The sequence below is a fragment of the Leopardus geoffroyi genome, chromosome B1 (genome assembly GCF_018350155.1).
Source record: "Leopardus geoffroyi isolate Oge1 chromosome B1, O.geoffroyi_Oge1_pat1.0, whole genome shotgun sequence".
Lineage (NCBI taxonomy): Eukaryota > Metazoa > Chordata > Mammalia > Carnivora > Felidae > Leopardus > Leopardus geoffroyi.
In genome coordinates this window covers 73,748,799-73,769,799 of record NC_059327.1, presented here as the reverse complement: position 1 = coordinate 73,769,799, position 21,001 = coordinate 73,748,799, and the positions used below count along the sequence as shown (strand labels likewise).

Sequence of the window (21,001 nt, the reverse complement as noted above, 5' to 3'; positions counted from 1 at the left end):
CTTCACATTCTCGGGCTGAGGCAGGAGGGCGATCAGGAACATTCTGGGCATTCACGCGTTCTTGCTGTAGTCAGCTTGCCTGGGCTCTCCTGAGCCCATTGGCAGCTTCCGTTGCCCGTCAATAGCCTCTAAATTCCAGGAGATGCCACACTATTTAAATTGATTTTCTCTTTGAAAACCTTACAGCTCTTCTTGCTAACTAGGAATGTTTAAGTCCAAGTGCACTGTATCTTGTGACTGTGTTGTAATGCCTTTGTATTTGTATGTGCTGCCCCAATAGGAATAACTTGACTGTTATCGACATGATTGGCGTGGAAGGGTTTGGAGCGAGAGAGTTACTGAAAGTGGGCGGAAGGCTTCCTGGTTCGGGAGGTTCTCTCAGGTTCAAGGTGCCTGAGTCCACGCTGATGGATTGCCGGCGACGTGAGTTCATGCGTGTGGCACTCAGATGGGGCAGGCTTGGTGCTAAAGCCAAGAGCAAAAGGATTCTATAGGAAGATTCTTTATAAATTTATAGTAAATTCATTGCATTGATGCAAATAATTGAATCAGGCAAACGTTTAGCATATATAGGCCTTTACTTTATAAAAATAGCCTTAGATGTTTAACCCATCTTACTTAATACATATATAAAAAGTGTAATTGCTGAATTATCAGTATAGTGTCAAATACTTAAGATAAATAGTAAGAGGCTACATCATCATAAAAAGATCACACCATGGGGCGCCTGGGTGGCTCGGTCGGTTGGGCGTCTGACTTCGACTCAGGTCATGATCTCGCAGTTCGTGGGTTTGAGCCCCGCGTTGGGCTCTGTGCTGACGGCTCGGAGCCTGGAGCCTGCTTCGGATTCTGTGTCTCCCTCTCTCTCTGCCCCTTCCCCGCTCATGCTCTGTCTCTCTCTGTCTCTCAAAAATGAATAAACGTTAAAAAAAAAAGATCACCCCAAAATGCTGAATGGAGACAAGACTAAAGATTTCTAAGCAGTAGAACTCTATGCAGTAATGGAAATGCTCAGTGTCTGTGTCATCCAGTACAGCAGACACTAGCCTCATGTGGTTACTGAGCACTTAAAAATATAGGTAGTGTGACTGAGAAAATAAGTTTTTAAATTTTTTTTAATGTTTATTCTTGAGAGACAGAGCATAAGTGGGGGAGGGGCAGAGAGAGAGAGAGACACAGAATCCCAAGCCAGTCTCCAGGCTCAGCTGTCAGCACAGAGCCCAACGCTGGGCTCGAACTCACAGACCGTGAGATCATGACCTGAGCCAAAGTCGACGCTTAGCCGACTAAGGCACCCACGCACCCCGAAAATCACTTTTTAAATTTACTTAATTTTAATTTAATTTAAAGTAGCCACGTATGTCTAGTGGCTACTGTATTAGACATAGAAGATTTAGAAATTTACATAAATGTTCCATTAGATATTTCCAAACTGTGCATGTATTTAAGTTAAATACTTCTAAATTATTTATATTAGTTTCAAGAACTTTCTCAGGAACTAAGACAAAAATCAAACAATAGATATAAAATGTTTTTCGTAAATTCTGTCTTGTTTCCTATATAATTTTGAATTTCTGGAGCACACTGAAAGCATTTTAGTAACACTGTGCTTCCTGTGGAGAAATCTGATTAGTGAAAACTATTGGATAATTTTGTAGCACTATTTAATGTCTCATTAGAATTTTTTTAATAAAACTATGCTAAATGAGCATTGAGTTTGAAGCGATTTATTAACCATTTGCATTCAGCATTCATCACAATTCATTTTTTCTTTCATTCATTCAGTAATTTAGAGTTGACCTTGAAAGATAGAATTAAGGAGTATTATAAAAACTATAGAACCAGATAAGATATTAGTCCCTTTATGGAAAAGATTGTGGTTTGTAAATTTATGGGAGTAATTTAAAATTGTGGTAATTCTTTCTTTTTTAAACTCCCTATATAAAATGTGCTCTCATTTTTTTTGCAGGGACTTGGTGACTTACTTCCTCTCAATGTAGTGGGTGTTTGAGTCATGTTTCTAGAAGCACACACACTTGCTCTTAATTGGTCCCTGTTCAATGTGAAGATACTGGGAGCAAAGTGTGCATAGTGCCTAGGGATATCCAAACTATTTGGCTTCTGAAAAGAGTAAACTTCTAACCTTAACCTTTTTAAAAAAACAACATTTAAGTTTATTTTGAGAGAGAGAGAGAGTGCGTGAGCATGTGCAGGGGAGGGGCAGAGAGAGAGAGAGAGAGAGGGAGAGAGAGAATCCCAAGTGGGCTCCACACTGTCCGCACAGAGCCTGACGTGGGGCTTAATCTCATGAACCTGTGAGATCATGACCTGAGCCAAAATCAGGAGTTGGACACTTAACTGACTGAGCCACCCAGGCATCCCTAACCTTAACCTTCACTAAGTAAAAGAACGAAGAAGAGATTTTGATTACTGTTGGTACCTAGGAAGGTCATTTAACTTAAAAATCTTGATTAGCTAAATGTTTTTGTTGTATCCTGGTAGTATAAGAAAATCTGTAACTGTTCTAGAAATTAGATAGAAGTCATACTTTGAGCTTATATTGAATTTTTTTTCACATTTTAATAATACACGTCATGGTTTTTTGATTCAATAAATTATGCTAAGTAAATTTTGCAGTTCATATACACTAAATATTATTTTCTGTCCTCACTAGAACTGAAAGACAGCAAGCAAATTTTATCTATTACAAAGAACTTTAAAGTTGAGAATATTGGACCACTTCCTATAACTGTGACATCTCTGAAAATTAATGGATATAATTGCCAAGGTTATGGATTCGAAGTGCTAGATTGTCATCAATTTTCCCTGGCCCCAAACACATCCCGAGATATCAGCATTGTGTAAGCATTGAGTTTTAACCTCATTTAAGTTTTGTGGCGCATTTAATAATGTGGGGGTGGAGGGACCTTTTTCCATTGGTAAGACATGTTAAGTTGTTTTTATATAAATACTTATGTTTTTATATAAATACTTATAAATACTTACTTATGGTAAGTAAGAAATTTGGCTGCTATTGTGATTACTTTGTTTTGTGCCTGGAATTAAAAGAATCAAAGTTCATAAAGATGAATCTTTTGTTACCAGGTTTACTCCCGACTTTACCTCTTCCTGGGTCATTCGTGAGCTGACTCTTGTGACTGCAGCAGACCTAGAATTTCACTTCACTCTCAATGTGACCCTCCCTCATCACCTGTTGCCTCTGTGTGCCGACGTGGTTCCAGGACCCAGCTGGGAGGAGTCGTTTTGGAGGCTCACAGTCTTCTTTGTCAGGTATGCTCCCGCCTTTGGGCGAGTTGCAAGAAACTGTCTATTGCCTGGGTGTAAGAGCTTATGAATAGTCAAATAGCATATTCAAAGCATCTGAATTGAGTGAAATTTGTATTTCTTTGCGAACCCTGATACACATGAAGTAGACAAAGTAGTAACTGATAAACTTTAAGATAATAGTAAATGAATTGTAAGAGATTCATGGGACCTAGAAGTATCATAGACCATTGTGCTCCATATGTTTTCACTGGCCGTCACAGGGGAAGATACGACTTTGACTCCTATTGGCCCAGTGCAGTGGCAATTTGAGATTGGAAGACTAGAACCACACTTTTAGATTTTATCATGAAAGTGCTTTTAAATTTTTTTTTTTAATGTGTATTTATTTTTGAGAGAGACAGAGACAAAATGCGAGTGGGTTGGGGCAGAGAGAGAGAGGGAGACACAGAATCTGAAACAGGCTCCAGGCTCTGAGCTGTCAGCACAGAGCCCGACGCAGGGCTTGAACTCACGAGCTGCGAGATCATGACCTGAGCCGAAGTCGGACGCTCAAGTGACTGAGCCACCCAGGCGCCCCACAAGTGCTTTTAAAAATGGAATTGGGGGGCGCCTGGGTGGCGCAGTCGGTTGAGCGTCTGACTTCAGCCAGGTCACGATCTCGCGGTCTGTGAGTTCGAGCCCCGCGTCAGGCTCTGGGCTGATGGCTCAGAGCCTGGAGCCTGCTTCCGATTCTGTGTCTCCCTCTCTCTCTCTGACCCTCCCCCGTTCATGCTCTGTCTCTCTCTGTCTCAAAAATAAATAAAAACGTTAAAAAAAAAATTAAAAAAAAAAATGGAATTGGAATGTCAAACTTACAAGTATGCACATTTTTAGAATCTTGGGTTTTTTTTTTAATCTTTAATATCAGAAAGTATGATATCATACATCTTAGGGAATCCCAATACCACATCTTTAGACATTTTGCATCAACCATCCACTGCTCTTCTGTAAGAGAGCTGGTCTTTTTAATGCCAGTCAGAACCATGCAGTAATGAACCCCATTGCTTTCTTCCTCAGTTTGTCCCTGTTGGGTGTGATTTTAATAGCCTTCCAACAAGCACAGTACATTCTTATGGAATTCATGAAAACAAGACAGAGGCAAAATGCTAGCTCATCTTCGCAGCAAAACAATAGTTCGATGGATGTAATTAGCTCCCATTCTCACAAGTAAGAATTTCTCTGTGTGTGTGTGTGTGTGTGTGTGTGTGTGTGTGTGTGTGTGTGTGTGTGTTGGGGGGGAAGGGGTTCTCACCTTTGATATTACTTCGTTCTGATTTTATTTTAAGGTGATATAAATATTCTGAGTCCAGGTTTAGATTCGTAAAATTTTCTTTAAGTCATTGAGGCTGTAACAGTCCTTTTACAATAAGATAGACTTCATATAAGGACTTAGTTTGTAAAACCCAGGGGGCTTTGGAAGAAGGAAAGATAGAACTCCCCAGTGCACACAGTACCAATGGCCACTTCTTTCTCACGGCTTTAGAAACAGAGGGGTAGGGTTTGATTCCACTTGGCTTGATGTTAAATGTTTTTCTTCCTCCATTCAGGAGCAATTGTAAGAACTTTCTTGATACCTATGGCCCCTCTGATAAAGGCAGAGGGAAGAGCTGTCTTCCAGTAAACACTCCACAAAGCAGGATCCAGAACGCGGCAAGGAGGAGCCCCGGTACCTGTGGTCATTCTCAGAAGAAGCACAAGTGCTCAGTCTATTACAGCAAACACAGACCTAGCCCACCTGTTGCCAGCAGTGCCAACACTGCTGCCGAGGAGAGACAGACTCCAGCCCTGGGCAGCCCCCTGTCTGCCCCTAGAGAGGACGTGTGCACTGATGTTATGGGTGAGAACTGGATAAACCTCAAATACGCAAGTGGCATAAATGTCAACCTGCAAAAGAATTTAACCCTTCCCAAAAACTTACTGAATAAAGAAGAAAACACACTGAAAAACACAGTTATGGTCAATCATCCTTCTTCAGAATGTCATATGAAGGAGGAAATACAGACATGTATGTTTCCTAAGGAAACGGATATTAAAACTTCAGAAAACATAGGTGAGCTCAAGGAGAGAGAGCTCTGTTCTCTGAAGACCTCTAAGAAACTACCTGAAAATCACTTGTCAAGAAGTGCACCTCAGTACCAGTCAGACTTGCCAGAGATTTCCGGGAAGAATAATGGTAATCTTTTCATCCTCCTGGATGACTTTTCTCTCCGCTTTGTCTTCGGTCTGTTTTTTTAACAGAATTTGTTCTCACCTGTGACTTTAGGTTTAATCATGGATGCTGAATTTTTAGTTCTTGCACAGAGTTAAAACAAAGGTGTAAGTGGTGAAGTACGGTTTGCAAAATGAAAAGCTTAGGAGGAGGCACCACGTTTTTAGAATGTCGTGGCTAAGACGTGTACTTTTAGTACATGTGTTTAGAGGGTTGGGAATGTCATATTTTATTGGGAGGATATGGACACCACTTTCTAATTACTTTATATCTTGGATTTTCAGACTATTTGTGAAAATTAATCTGCTCATAAAATGTTTCTGACCGAACAAAACTTACCAACTTTTTATATTTAACAGCTGCTACCGTCTCGTGTTCCCTGGCCCTGATTCTTGTCTAATTGTGTCCCTTGGTTAAAAAAGACAGATGTTCTCTTATAGCAAAGGCAGTTAGTGAAAGCGTAGGCAGGACTGGACTCAGAAAACTACCTATATGTAACATTGTCGTGAAGCTTTAACTGACCCCTTTGGCTTTTGGCATAAGAGCCCGTGCTTATTTTTCTTAGCCGTTCTGATCCTCTTAATATGCACATTTCTGTACCTGGTAAAAGTCAGATTTTGGACACTTTTTAATCTGGAAAAATCAGTCACCTTTGATCTTATTAAAGCATCTAATGTGTTTCACTCCCTGTTACTGTAGAGGGGGTAGAGAAATATTATGGATTGGTCAGTTTCTGATGAGTTTTATGCATGTAGTTAAAAACCCGTAGTGAATTTTATGTGTTCCATTAAAGGACGTCTCTAACTTCAAAGCTGGAGTCCTCCGAGCGAGTGGAGCAAGGTCAGGCAACTGCACATGTATTCCTGGTGCGTCTTGTTCCAACCAGTTTGTACCGTTTCCCTGGTATCCGTGCACGTATTTGAGGTGGAATCATGTCTGCAGGGTTGACGCCGTCCCCTGTGTTCTGTCCACCTGGCGTGTGAGCATGCACTCCGGGTGAAGCACTCAACCAGATCCTCAAATGATAGCATAGCATACCTGGTCTAAGGATGTTTTGTGGTAGGGCAGGGGGCTGCCTATTGTTCCATTTCCATGGGGCCCAGGCTGCAAAACATTTGTGAAAGAGTGAGATTAGGGGTGAATCCTACCAGGGTTTTCCTTGTTTGGTATCATTTAGGCCTGAGCACAGGATCTAACATAGGCTGACTTTATGTAAGCCTAAAACCATAGTTGTTTGAAGTGCTTCTGTGGCCCCTTGCGTCCACTAGTCATCTGCATAAATGTGCCTGCAGAGTGCAGTGGCCATGGCCTTGTGGATAGATAGATGGGAAGGACCTTTTGCTGCACTGCAGTACTTTGAAGTGGGTTAAAATGTGGAGACGTGGGCCCAAAGTGCAGCGCTAGAGTGGGTCAGAGGATTCACATTTGTGCTTCAGGTCCCTCCTGTCCAATACTTGATGTTTAATGCCCATAGTGGAGCATAGATGGCCATGTAGTAATACTTCAGCAAGTGTGAGTGAACTTCGTATTGGAGGTCCAGAAACAAAGGACTTGCTTGTATCATCATAGATGTCATTCCTGCCCAGAATCTTTCCCTCCTGTGCAGATTGCTAATCTGTGTTTTAAATGGAAACAAGTATCTCGCAATAAGAAGTCTTTAAAAACTGCTGTTTGGTTAGATCAGTAGTATGTTAAGTGGTATCAGGGTGATTGTTGATCAGATCTAGTAAGGACTGATGAAAGAACTTTGGCTTTCCGCCGTGTTCCGACCAGCAAACTTAGAGGTACTGATTCACAGTGCTGGATTTCTCTCCGGAATTAGTATGTCAGCAGGAGATTCCTCGCAGGGAAAGCCATTCATTGACATGTGTTTTGTTCTGTTTTCTGTTCACAGCACTATTCTAGGAAAATATCAAAGAGGTTAAAAAAAAATAGGTTGCCTGCCATCCATTTACAATTTAGACATTTTAAAGGATTGACAATTTTAAAAATAAGAAAGGACCGAGAATTCTAGAGGAAGATATTTGTAGTTTGAAGATAGGATTTGGAGTTTTTTTTTTAGTAATATCAAGGGCTTGGGGTGCTTTTATCAGATTTTAAAGGAAAGCATTGTAATAAGCTGGCAGATGGTGAACAGGCATATAATTGGCAGGGAGTCCATAACGTGTGAAGAATGCTCAAGGATGAGAAAACCATTTGTATATGAGAACTCTCCAAATTTTCACTTCCAACTTTGAGCGTTGGTTCTTTTTTTGCTTTGAAAAGTGTTTTACTTTGTGAAAAACGTGTTTCCATCACAAAATCATTCTAGAATCTGAAGAAAACAGCTTCTGTGTTCATAGTTGAACTTAGCCCGCCGGCTGGTTGGGAATCCCAGGTCCCTCCACCTCGTTTCCTGTGTGGCCCACTAGAATGGGGAATTTCTGTTTGCTCAGGGGAAAGCAGCTAGTGTGTTTGCCACATCCTAGCTCCTTCTCCTAAAGTATACAAATGTTCCGTAGAGGCAAATTCAGTGATAAGATTGCTTTTGGAAAAAGGGGAAGGGGGCAGGCGGTCTGTCTCCTAAGAGTGCCTGAAGTGATTTTATTAACCTGACAGACCTCCTTGAGGCATGTGAGGAAGTTTGCCTTCTCCTATTCTGAGGCTTTTTAATTTTTCCTGAGGGTGACATATTGTGTGAGAAAAAAATATTCCAAGGTGAATATTAATGGCTCTGGCACTACATGGTCAGTTTTGTTATTGAAAAACACAGAATTTATTTTCTGAATAAAAGAAATGTGTCTCATCCCCTTCCTGTTCTTTCTGCGGCCTTCTTCTGAGAGGCCTTGTAGTAAGTCATAAATTAAAATTCCCCATAGAAAGGAAGTCTGTTGACAGATGCTTCAGAGCTCTGTTTTCACACAGTTTTCTTGGCATCCACCTGTCAAACCACAGCTCAATTTTTCAAACATTTGTTATGTATTCCAGAGTCTTTTGAGCGTCTGACAAGAGTAGAGCTCTGTGTGTAACGTAAATGATCTTTTAAATATGTTTCTTTTCAAATGTGTATTATTTTTAAATTGTGTGATCACAATTCTAGATCTGTATTTGACCGTACAATTAAAAAATAATGATCTCTGGAATTAAGGCTAAAGACACACAGCTGGCCTCAGCACTATGAAAGAGGAATAGTCAGCCAATTATTTTATTGCTTTCTTTTTTTTAATGTTTATTTCTGAGAGAAAGCGCGTGCGCGCGAGAGAGAGCAAGCAGGGGAGGGGCAGAGAGAGGGGGAGACACAGAATCTGAAGCAGGCTCCAGGCTCTGAGCTGTCAGCACAGAGCCCGATGCGGGGCTCGAACCCACAGACTATGAGATCATGACTTGAGCTGAAGTTGGATGCTTAACCAAGTGAGCCACCCAGGCACCCTTTTATTGCTTTCTGCTTATAACAATGTAAAGGATAATAAACTTTTAAATTGAATAATACCCTAAGCCTTGGAATTAACAATACATGGAAGATGTCACTGAATAGACACTCCAAATTTCTGAAATACGAATATTTGAAAAATTCAAATAGTCTCATTTTACTTACAGATACTAATATCTTGAAGATTAGCTTTTACTCAAAATATAACATTTGATTAGATTTGATACCATAAAAGTTTAAGCAGGATTCTAGTTGAGTTCACTTGTTCCCTGTTTTATTTGTTTTTTATCTTTGTGGCTCAAACACTGACTCTGTGAGATGGGTATAAGAAAGTTGTATAACACTGTAAGTAAGTAATCGTGCCTAATAAGATGACTTGGATGGCTCCATTTAGTAAATGAATTTCTAAATTCTTAGATATTGTCATGTTAGAGTTTCTCAAAGACTCAGTGAAGAACTTGTTATTAGAATTGCTTTTACTAAAAAAAAATTAAAAAAAAAGTGGGGAGGTGCCTGGGTGGCTCAGTCGGTTAAGTGTCCGACTTTGGCTCAGGTCGTGATCTTGCGGTCCGTGAGTTTGAGCCCCGCGTCAGACTCTGTGCTTGACAGCTCAGAGCCTGGAGCCTGTTTCAGATTCTGTGTCTCCCTCTCTCTGACCCTCCCCCGTTCATGCTCTGTCTCTCTCTGTCTCAAAAATAAATAAACGTTAAAAAAAAAAAAAAATTAAAAAAAAAAAAAGTATCGCTTTTACTGTTTGTCCTGATTCCCAGCCCCACAGAAGGTGTTACTAAGTGCTTTAGCACTTTTGGGGATAGTTCAGTGTTGGATATTAACTTTGGATCCTTCCTGAGAAAGTTTGACGACTAATACTTTTAGTGCTGTTCTTGGCCGGAAGAACACGTAAGGAAATCCATTTTCTCACGAATTAAGACTCTAGGAAAGTTAGCGGCACATTTTTTGGGAGAATGTATGTGTTCTGTTTTATATGTATGGTTTCCAGAATCCGAAGGGATGTCCTTATTTATGATTTCTTTTTGTGTTTTGGATCCTGCCTTCTTTGTTCTTGGCTCTTTCCTTTACCACTTCATCATGGTGGATATTTTCCTCTGTAGTTGTCTGAACATCCAATTTGTGTCTTAGAGCAATTAATGCTTCCCAGCGTTTTTATAGTTCTGTGATACTTACACCATTTTCCATTAACAAAATAAAAGCATGCTTCCCTTGTAAGTGTTATTTGTAAGATGTATATATCTTGCTTTGAGTGAGTTCAGCTTCAGAATTTCAGAATCAGGAGGGATTGAACTGCTCATTTCATTTTCCGGGCACAGACTTTTCCTGCACCAGGTCCCAAAGCAGGGCCGGACTGGAGCCCCTGCTGAAGTGAGGTCAGGCTTGCATCACCAAGCCTGCAGCCTGCTTCCTTGTGAAATAGCTGCCGGGCCATCTAAACTTTCTGAGATTGCAAAGGTATGGTAAGGGAAGTCTCAGTTCAAGAAAAAAAGAGAAGGTATTGAAATTCTTTGTTTCATATTAGAACACTGAGGCCAGTTTTTGTGGGGTTGACGTTGCTTTGACTTTATTTTGAAGTAAGGGATGGAAGAAGAAATACACTTAGGCATGAAATCACTTGAAAGAAAAGTAGGAAAATCATGTTTTCACATGAGGTTTCTACCAGCACCAGCTTTTTTGCCCTGTGATTCATCTGCTCATTTACAGGGTACTACAGGCCCTGGTTGCTGGGGGCAGGTGCGCCCTGACTGGGAGGAGGACCTGCCCTGAAACGGGTCATGTAGTTTTGGTGGGGGATCCTTTCCATTTATAGGTCTTCTGATTTCATCTTTGTAGCAGTCGGGGCAGGCGGAGAAAGTGGTATTTTCATTTTATAACTAAGGAAACTGAAGAAACTCAGGCAACTTAAGAGATTTACTTTGAAAACTAATTAGGGACTGGGTCATGACTGGAAGCCAAGGACTTTACCCCTCTCTCCCCTCACCAACTTCAAAAAAATTGGGGTAAAATAGGCATAACATAAGATTTACCATTTTAATTATAAAGCTCCGTGGCATTAAGTACATTCACATTGTTGTGCAACCATCACCACCATCCGTTTCCAGAACCTTTTCACTGTCATGAAAAGAAACTCTATACCCATTAAGCAGTGAGTACCTCTACCCTCTCCCGCCAGCCCATCTCTATGAATTTGACGACTCTAGGTCCCTCAGACAAGGAGAATCGTATAGTATTTCTCTTTGGGGGACTGGCTTATTTCATTTAGCCTCAGGTCTCCAGAGTTCATCCATGTTGTGGCATGTGTCAGAATTTCCTTCCTTTGCTTTTCCATCTCCGTCATTTTGGAGTATACACCTCAATAGTGTTAAGTATAATATTGCCCACGGTGTTGGGCAATGATTCATTCCTCTTAAGGCTGAATGCTATTCCACTGTGGGTATACCACATTTTGTTTGTCTGTCCATCTGTCCAGGGACACTTGGGTTGTTTCTACCTATTGGCTGTTAGGTTTAATGCTGCTATAAATAACGGTGTACCGCCTCAGGCTTTTCCCTCAATCTCTTTTAAAGACTTTTTGTAGAACTCTTAACATAAGCACGGTTTTACTGGTCAGCACATTTCTAGAGCATCGTGAATGTCGGGAACAATCTTTAAGTCTAAATCTCATTAAATTAGATTGGTGTGGGAAAGAGATTTAACTATGGGAATGTGAATGGAAATAATTAGCTAGAGATTAAATCGTTTTTATGTATTCAAGGGAATAACCAGCAAGTGCCTGTCAAGAATGAAGTAGACAGCTGTGAAACTTTGAAAAAGGTTGACACAAAGTCTTCCTCAGAAAAGAAGATCCACAAAGCATCTAAAGAAGACATATGTTTTGAGAAACAGGACATACCTTCAGTCGAGGTCTGTATTCCTTTTTCTCTTGCCTATTAGGACAAAACCCATTTTTAGGGCTTAGAGAGCAAGTATCTGTCTAGTGACTGTCCACGTATATTTCATACTTTTCAGTGAGGGGGCTAGTTATGCATTTGAATCTGTACTTGTAAGTGGTGAGTTTGAGGTGTTTGGAAAGTTTTATTTATCTTCTAATTCCATAGGAGACGCTAAAATAATTTCTAGTAACATCAGATAGCTTTTATCTTTTATTCTCTGGGGAAGCTGTTCTTAAGCAGATGGGTTAACTCCTGGTAAAGATGGTGGAGTAGAACCAGTCCCTTTTCTCCAGTTGTTACCCAACATCCATTTTAGGGTCTGCTCTTGCTGAGTTGGAAGCATAGGCCAAAATCCACAGGAAAGGGATGCCTATCTAGCTCAAGCAAGTGGGCGCTTGTGCAACAGATTCCCAGAAAAGAGAACATAGTTGCACACTGTCCTGGCAAACCCTCTCCCTTCTCTCTAGTGTAGCCTACCAAAGAGCATCTAGAGAGCAGAACCCAGCCCCATATCTCATAGGCAAAAGCAAACAGGTGAAGGAGAAAGGTAGAAAAGGTATTTAGGAGAATTTACCTACTTTATTTCAGAACAGAGCTATCTGTGTATTAGTAAAAGCCCAGTGGGAAAAACATAGCATTCTAACTATGCAGATATACACTGTATACCGCCCCCCCAACACACACACAGTAAAAGCGAATGCAAGGAGTAGAACACAGAAGACAGGTAAAGATCCTAATGTAGAAGAAAACATATCCAGAGACCTGAAGAAAACTCTTCATACTTCTCACTATAGAAAATGAACTCCATAAAATGAGAGCTTTTATAAAGGCAAATCAATACACCAGGATGAGGTTAAAAGAGATATTATAAAGCTAAGAAACGAAGACCCAAATGACATTACACAGACAGTAGCCAAAACTTGAATTATTTGACCCTGAGAAAGGCTTTAAGATAATCAGAGCGAGTGTGAGGGAAAAAATTGAAGAGCTGGAAGCAGTTAGAGAAAAGATGGTGATAGATCTGGGGCAAAGAAAGACAAAACCAGTCCAACAGAAGAATAATGAGTGTTTAAGTAAATGGCCCAGGAAATAGATCTGAAACATATTTATTCAGAGGTGAAATCGAAGAAAATTTTCCTGATACAAGGGAAGAATGGAATTCATAGAATAAAAGGGCACACGGGGTACACCAGGAAAAACTGACACATAGCAATGGACACAGGCACAGCCTGGCTATAGTTAGTGAACTTAAAGCCTAAAGAACAGTGCAAGGAGGTGAGGAAGATGGAGAAACACCAGCTCAGGCTTGCCTCACTTGGTAGAAAAATCTCGTGCCAGGGCACAGGGAGCCATATCTTGGAGAGAATGAGAATGTGAGCAAGAATACTCTAGCCAAGTTGACACTTAAGTGCGAAGACAGCAGCATCCTTAAACACAGGTGAGTTCATCATGAGTCTTTCTTAAAAAATGAAGTTAATGAAATTTAACTAACTAAGCTAGAAGTGAAAATAAGGACCCAGGACTACTGAAGCTGTGTTAAAGGTCTGTTGTTGGGATTTCTGTCCATTTTCCACCCGCAATTGAAACTAAACAGTTAGCAATTATAATTGCAGAACAGATTGCATATTTTAAAACGAAAAGGTAACAATCTGCAAAAATGAGAGATGGTATTGAATGGTAGGTGATAGTGAGTTTTAATGTTATTTTTCTTGGTAGAGAGTCCATACTGTATAAAACTGAACATAGCACTTAATAGGGTGAAAACTTAATGAAAATGTCCTTCACTATCTTTCTTAACGTTAAACAATTAATAAAGAAGAAATGATTATTTGAACATTGGCAGTTCCCTGGGTTCTACTTCAGTTACTTTTGTTAAATTCAAATAAAACTGAGCTTTAAATTTTTATTTAAAAATAATACATCGTTCCAATATTATGAATCATTCCTGTCACTTGTCTTGCCATCCTAATGTGTATGTAGGTTCATAGAGAGATAGTAAAAAATAAGGTTTGCCAAATAATCAGTGGCAGACTCTGGTTATTTCTGGGTGGTGGGATTTGGGGTGATTCTTTTTTCCTTCTCTATATTCTTCTATTTTTGCTTAAACTTCATAACCAAACATGGGTTTTTCATTTAAATAACATGAAAATGATACAAAATAAAGATATCCTAGACATTCCAAACTGGGAGTTGCAGCATTTAAAGAAGGACAAGATATTTCTAAGTAGTCAAGTGCCCCAATCAGTCCATGGTGGAAGGGATTTCAGATAGAAACGTGGACAGGCAAAGAAGGGAAGGTGGGCAGCGGCACCCCTGGACCCCATAGCATAACTGGGAGCTGTAGGAGATCATCTTTGAGAAGAAGCTCAATCAGGAGTGGGAAGTAATGGGAGGGAAGAGTGGGAGACCTTCCAGATGGGAAAGGCCTTTGCATACCAACTGAAAATTTAGACTTTATCCCCTAGACCTCAGCCAGAAGCACAAATAGTGAACTGGGTGAGCACAGCAATCAAAGTGATGATGCCTATAGAGAATTGGACAGTAGTGGGTTGCTTGCTAATAAATTTCAGAGTCAGATTTTTAAAAGCACATCTGTCCAAACAAAGTTATTTTGGCTGAAGGGTTTGGCCAGAGGATTTGGCTGAAGGGTGGCCAGTTTGGGGGGGACCCTGCTGCAAATGATGGAGTGCTATGGAAGGTTTCTGAACTGGCATGTGGATGGGTGGTGGAAAATAGCCTATAGGCTGTGAGTTTCTTGAAGGTCATAACTGAGTATTTTTCAGTTCAGTTTCACAAAGATGGGCTGAATGGCTGTTACAAAGATTATAAAGTGTAGTTGTTTAGTAAATGCTTGAATGAATGTGTGGATAATGCATTTTTGGAGGGTCAGTCTGAATGTTTTGGAGGCTGGGTTATAGAGAGCAGAGATGGGCACCAGCTGTCTTCTCATAAGGAGGCTGTTACTCTGCTGGGAGGTGTGATGTAAGGCTGTGTTTGGGCAGGAGCAAGGGTGAAGGGTAGGAAGAGAAGGTAAGAGTTTAGAAGAAAAACTAATAGGACTTCCCTGCACCTAACTGCACAAAGGAGAGGAGCTGTCTTCTCTTATACAATCACTTGCAAAAGTAACTCCAGGGTTTTAAGTCTGGCTAACTAGAAGATGGGGAATTCTGACTTATGAGTTCATTTTTATGTTTATCAAAGCAATGTTGCAAATTAAGAGCATGGACTTTGCAGCCAGACTTGTTGGGTTTGAATCCAGGTGGTCACTTACTTGCTCTATAACATTGGGCAAGTTACTTAACATCGCAGTTTCCGTATCTGACAAATGAGGATGATAATAGCCTGCCTACCTCCTAGCATTGTGAGGCATAGATGAGTTCATGTGGTAAGTGCTTAGAGTAGCGCACTTACTAAGCACTGACAAGGGGTAAGTAGAAAGGAAATGACCGTGTTCGTTAGTGACAGCCGGAGATACGGATCCAGGGCTTGAATGGGAGCTGTGCCTGTGGAGGTTAGACCTGAAAGAGGACGCTGAGTTCTCCGAGGTGTGTATGTACAGAGGGAAGAGCAAGGGCCTGAGTGTGAACCTCGGGTGGTGGTGTAGCTGTGGACGGCTTGAGGGTGCAGGTATAGCAGATGTACTGGAAGCGAGGCCAGAAGACTAAGACGGGCTGTGCTTTCAGGAGCAGAAATAAAGTCACTGAATTTGAGGTAGGAGGGAATGGGTGAAGGTAAGGGTTGAACCTTAACATCCTCCTGATAAGGGCTTTGGAGACTTCCATGTTGCCCTGTAGTGAGATCGAAACCAACACTGAGATATGATCACTCAGTGGCTGCACAGCCTGCGAGCTGGGACTCACGCCAGGTCCCTCCATCTGAGGGCCACAAGGAGGAGGTGGCCCCGAGGAACTGTGCTTCAGTGGTGGTGCTGCTGGCATCCATCTGTCACAGGTGGGTGCCATTCCCCCACTTCAGACTCAGCCTCTGGCCCCCACGACACACCCAGGCCTCTGTGCTTGGGCCTCTTCTTTTTTCTCGTTATCCCTGGAGCTCAGACTTCGCTCGTGCACAGTCCCAGGGGTCGTGTAAGCTCCTCCTTCCTTTTCTGGCCTGGGAGCCTGTGTAAGAGAGACATCTGCACCTAAAGATGATGGCAATCCCCTCAACAGGAAGGATGCCACCAGCTGGAGGATCTGAGGGACCATAGTCCCTCATTTGTTTTGCTGTCTCCATGACTCACTCCCTGTTTTGCAGAGCATCTCTTTAAAACCTTGCAAGTGTGTGCTTTCCATTTCATTGTTCGTTTGGAGAAGTCGTTCTCAATAAACACATTCCCAAGGGCAGCACTCAATGTTTGTTTTTCTTATACATTCTTAGGGCCTAACTTTGCAGCTTAGAAAATTGTATAAATCTGTCTATAGTACATGGGGAACATTCCTGTAGATTTATTGGCAAAGAAGGTTGAAGCCCAGATTTAAGAGCTACAAACTAAATTTTAACCGTAGCCCTGCTGTTTATTTTTTCAAGCAGATTTTTTTCCCCTTAGAAAAGGAATTTATGATTGTTACAAAAGCATAAGGAAGGGGCAGCGGGGAGAAAAGTCTATCCAAAATGAACCACTTTGTACATTTTTTTTATTCTATTTCTTTTTTATACAACTTTTTAAAAACCTCAGCATCATCATTATGTAGATGTAGGTTTGCTAATCATGCTAATAATTCTGAATTTTCTCACGTTCAAAACAAAGGGAACTTTCAGTGGTTACATAACATTCCGTCATTTAACTATGCCCCTAATCCTGAACCATTCCCCTGTGACTGGACATTAATTTACAGCTTGTTATTTTCCTAAATAGCGCTATGATGAGCTACATTGTTCTTAAGTCTTCCCTGTATACCTGCTGTGTCCTTGTTAGAGATTTCTAGAAGTAGGATTAGAGAGTATCCTCATGTGTGCCCCAGATTGCGTTCCAGAAAGGTGGATTCACGTTCACATGGATGGTGTAGGAAACGCTGGCTTCCTCTGCCCCCAGCAGCCCCATGTGTCATGCAAAATCTTGATCATCGAGATAGGGAAACGACTGTGTTTTCTTTCACTTTGCATCTCTCACCAGGGAAAAATCAGCACTTTCCTATTCCGAAAAACAAGTAAAAACTCATCCATCCAAAATCCTACCGCTGAAATCTTTTTCATTTTTTAAAATAAATTAGAAGTGAATGTCTCGCCCAGTTCCACTTGTGCTGCTCAGAGGCAGACTGTGTTAATGGCACTCTGCCCCCCCCAGCCCTCTCCTGGTGTTTGCAGGCAGAAACATGCAGTGTAAATACACTCGTGGTTTTTAAAACCAAAATGGAAAGATGAGATCCAAGCTGGTCTATAATTTGCCTTTCCTAAAAACATACTTCATTATTAAGTATTTTGGGTGAAGTCTTGATGGTTTTTAGCCTTTTATATTTCTTTTGCAAATTTCTATTTCATGTCCTTTGCCCGTTTTTCTGTTGCATGTGTTTTTCTTATTTTCTTTAAGAACATACAGCACGGTATTGACTCTGCCTATCAAATAGTGTATCCGATTTTTTTCTTAATCGGCCCTTTCCCTCTTTTATTTGCTTTTACTTATATACAGCAGCTTGAAGAATGTATTGTGAAATCTGTGGTTTTTCTTTGATTTTTTTCATTTGCTTTTATTTATTTATTTTTTTTTAATTTTTTTTTTTTCAACGTTTATTTATTTTCGGGACAGAGAGAGACAGAGCATGAACGGGGGAGGGGCAGAGAGAGAGGGAAACACAGAATCAGAAACAGGCTCCAGGCTCTGAGCCATCAGCCCAGAGCCTGACGCGGGGCTTGAACTCACGGACCGCGAGATCGTGACCTGGCTGAAGTCGGACGCTTAACCGACTGCGCCACCCAGGCGCCCCTCATTTGCTTTTATTAAAGTTTAGGAAATCTTTTTATTTCCCCACCCTGTAATCAATGAAATTGTCCCTTCTCCCAGGGCTATCAGAGAACTTCACTAGTTCAAATAATTCAATAATGTGATAATAGCCAGGTCTTCTATAGAATTCTTACTATGTATCAGGTAATGTAACACTCACAACAGCCTTTTGAGGAAGATTCAGGAAACTGAGGCAGAGAGAAGCTAAGTAACTTGCTCAAGATCACAGTTGCAGGCATGGAGTGAGATTCAAATTGGGCTGTTTGGCCTCACAGTTGTGGTCTTACTTGCAACTCTGCACGGACTCGTTCCCTGGTTGGTCCTGCCTCCCTCTATGTGTGACACCCTCTACCAGAAAGCAAAGAGCCAGATTGTGCCTTTAGTCTGCCTCTCATTTCTCCACAAGTCTGTTGCTCTGGGTCTCTGGTTTTCTCTCCCAGCCCCCCCCCCCCCCCCCCCCCCCCCAATCTGCTACTGCCAGTGCTGGCCTGTTCTCCAAGCCTGACTGGAGCCCTTCCTCTTCACTTCCCATTGTTCCTCCCTCCCTCTCCCCCGCCCCCCAGCCCCCACCACACACACACACACAGCAAGTCCATTCATTAGTTTTTCATTCCTCAGTATGTCCTCAGTCTTTTCCCTCTCTTGTCCACACCCTGTTTCTGTTCCTGTCTGTGTTTGCTCATGCACTCTGCTTCTCTGTCATTCCACTCACCGGAGTCCAGCGTGCCCCGCACTCTTGTTAATCACTCTTGCCTATATTCAGAGACCGTAACGATGCCTCTGACCACCCAGTCTCATGTCTCTGTAGTCCCTCTTGTTTGCACAGGATGACAAATCTAACCAGATTGGGTGCAGAAAGGCAGCCAAGTGTCAGAGTGACTACTGACCAGCTCACTCTTTCTCTGACCCCACTTAGAGACAGATCCTTTCTTTGTATGTGACTCTGGAGGGACAGAAAGGCTCAAGTACTTGCTGTGTTGAAAAGTCTTTCTTGGCCCTTAAGTGGAGAGGGGAGGGGAGAGGAAAACTTTCCTCCCCAAAGTTAGAAATATACAGGGAATAGTATGTGAATAAATACGGCACGTATTTACTGTTTAACTTTGGATAATGTCTGATCGTATGTTATTAATGTGTTTAGCATCTAACTTAAGCAGTTAGCATAAAATCCTATAAGATAGGGCTTTGTGTGTTTAACGTGTCATGTTTTTCAGATACCTTCAGAATCAGAAAAAAGTTAATACATACTTATTGGGAGAGAAACTAAAGGAGTATTAAGAAGAACCCCCAAATCCCATAATCCTACCACATGTACAGTTGCAGTTTCATTTTATTTCTAGTATTTATTGTAGTAAGCCTCTTGCTGTAATAGGTACATGAGGCTTTTGATACCCCAGATATGTAACATGTAGGCATTTGAAACCTGCTTTTCCTCTTCCAAGTCATGTGTATTAGTCAGGTGTATGCTAGAATGCCATGGATTCCTACTCTGATTTCTGGACCAAACTTCTCAAAAAAGAAGGTAAAATGAGGCAGTCTTTTTTCTGTATGAAAGGTGAATCCTAAGGGTCAGTAGGAAGAGGACTCTCTGAGCTGGGGGATTTGCCTCTGTGATGTCCAGGAACAATGCATTTTTCAAGCCCTAGTGAGCTCTGTACCTTCTCCCACCTGCTGACAGTGCCTCTGCTGTAAAGAGGCAGAGTTTGGGGCACATGGGTGGCTCAGTCAGTTGAGCATCCGACTTCGGCTTAGGTCATGATCTCATGGTTCGTGAGTTCAAGACCTGCTTTGGGCTCTGTGTCGACAACTGGGAGCCTGGAGCCTGCTTTGGATTCTGTGTCTCCCTCTCTCTCTCTGCCCCTCCTCTGCTTGTGCGCGCTCTCTCTCTCTTTCTCTCTCTCTCTCTCAAATAAATAAACATTTAAAAAAAAAACCTTCAAAGAGGCAGAGTGGTAGAAGGAAGAGAAATAGAGTATTAGAGGACTTCTAAGGCAGGAGCTACTTCAAAATGTTAAGGGGCAGGGGAATCCCCCTTCTCTTGGCTTAACGGACTATGCCTAACATTTAAAAGAGGAAAAGGCCCAAATTAAAAAATATATATATATGTATACACACACACACACACACACGTATGTGTATATGTGTATATACACATACGTACATAATGTGTAGATATATAAAAATACGAATTTCATGCTAAATTAAGTTTTTCAGAACCACATTTAAAACATCAAGCATATTCTTGCCTTATTTACAAAAGCTTAAACTAGTTTGGCACACTCAGTGGAGATTTGGCTGTCCTCCTAAAGTTTTTCTGTAAACAAATAAAAACATAAATACACAAATTACTCCTAAGTTGAGTTTTTACGTGACTTTTCTTCAGTAGTAATTCATGCGAATTGCACATACCAAATTAACAGGTGAATGCTGGAGAATTTATTGCTGCCGATTAACAGCAAGCTGACCCTAAATTGCTAACAGATGTTTTTCCTTTTTAGCCTGTTTCGAATTTTATAGGCAATGATTGTTTTTTCTTTTTGCAGAGATTGAGGAAGGTAGAGAAGGAAGGGAAATGAAAACAAACTAGAGATTGAGAAATGTATGTCTCTGTTTTCACCCATGTTGGAACATTCTGAATTCATATGAAGTTGGTCTTCAGTTTAAACCTTTACTTAAGGTTTCTTTTTTCTCTTTAGCAAGAAGATCCTTATAGGAGGAAGAAGCTTCAGGAGAAGAAAGAAGGCAATTTACAAAACTTGAGTTGGAATAAAAATCGAACGTGTAGAAAAAACAAGAAAAGAGGTACTGCTCAGGTCTTGAGGTGTGTAATTTTTACAATCTCTTTAAAATTTTCATCTGTTTTTTAATCTATAATTTTATTCTTAGCTATTATTTTTTAATCTTATTTTTGTTGTATTGGATACAGAGAATAGATATCAATGTTTGTATTTTGAGATAAATGTTATTAAAATTAATACATATCCTGGATATGTTTTCATTTCTTTTCCTAAAATAATACCTTAAAGTGAACATAGTTTTCATGTTTTTACTTTATAAAATGCTCAAAGCTCTGGGAGGTTTTAAAGAAAAAGTGTGGCATCCTCTGTGCCCGGCCCTTCATTCTGCCTGTGCAATGCAGTTGCAGGAGTGTTTGTGGGCCAGGTGACAGAGAAGAC

General features: G+C 41.0%; 1 protein-coding gene across 3 annotated transcripts in view; it reads left to right on the top strand.

The window, feature by feature from the left end:
- The window catches only part of TMEM131L (transmembrane 131 like), a 171,620-nt gene that overhangs the window by 127,740 nt on the left and 22,879 nt on the right, over positions 1-21,001 (top strand). For all 3 annotated transcript variants that reach the window (XM_045465287.1, XM_045465278.1, XM_045465267.1), the window contains exons 21-27: positions 281-423; positions 2,675-2,861; positions 3,106-3,291; positions 4,345-4,494; positions 4,875-5,500; positions 11,713-11,861; positions 20,522-20,646. In XM_045465287.1, coding sequence (XP_045321243.1) covers positions 281-423; positions 2,675-2,861; positions 3,106-3,291; positions 4,345-4,494; positions 4,875-5,500; positions 11,713-11,861; positions 20,522-20,646 — 1,566 coding nt within the window. The remainder of the gene's footprint in view (positions 1-280; positions 424-2,674; positions 2,862-3,105; positions 3,292-4,344; positions 4,495-4,874; positions 5,501-11,712; positions 11,862-20,521; positions 20,647-21,001) is intronic.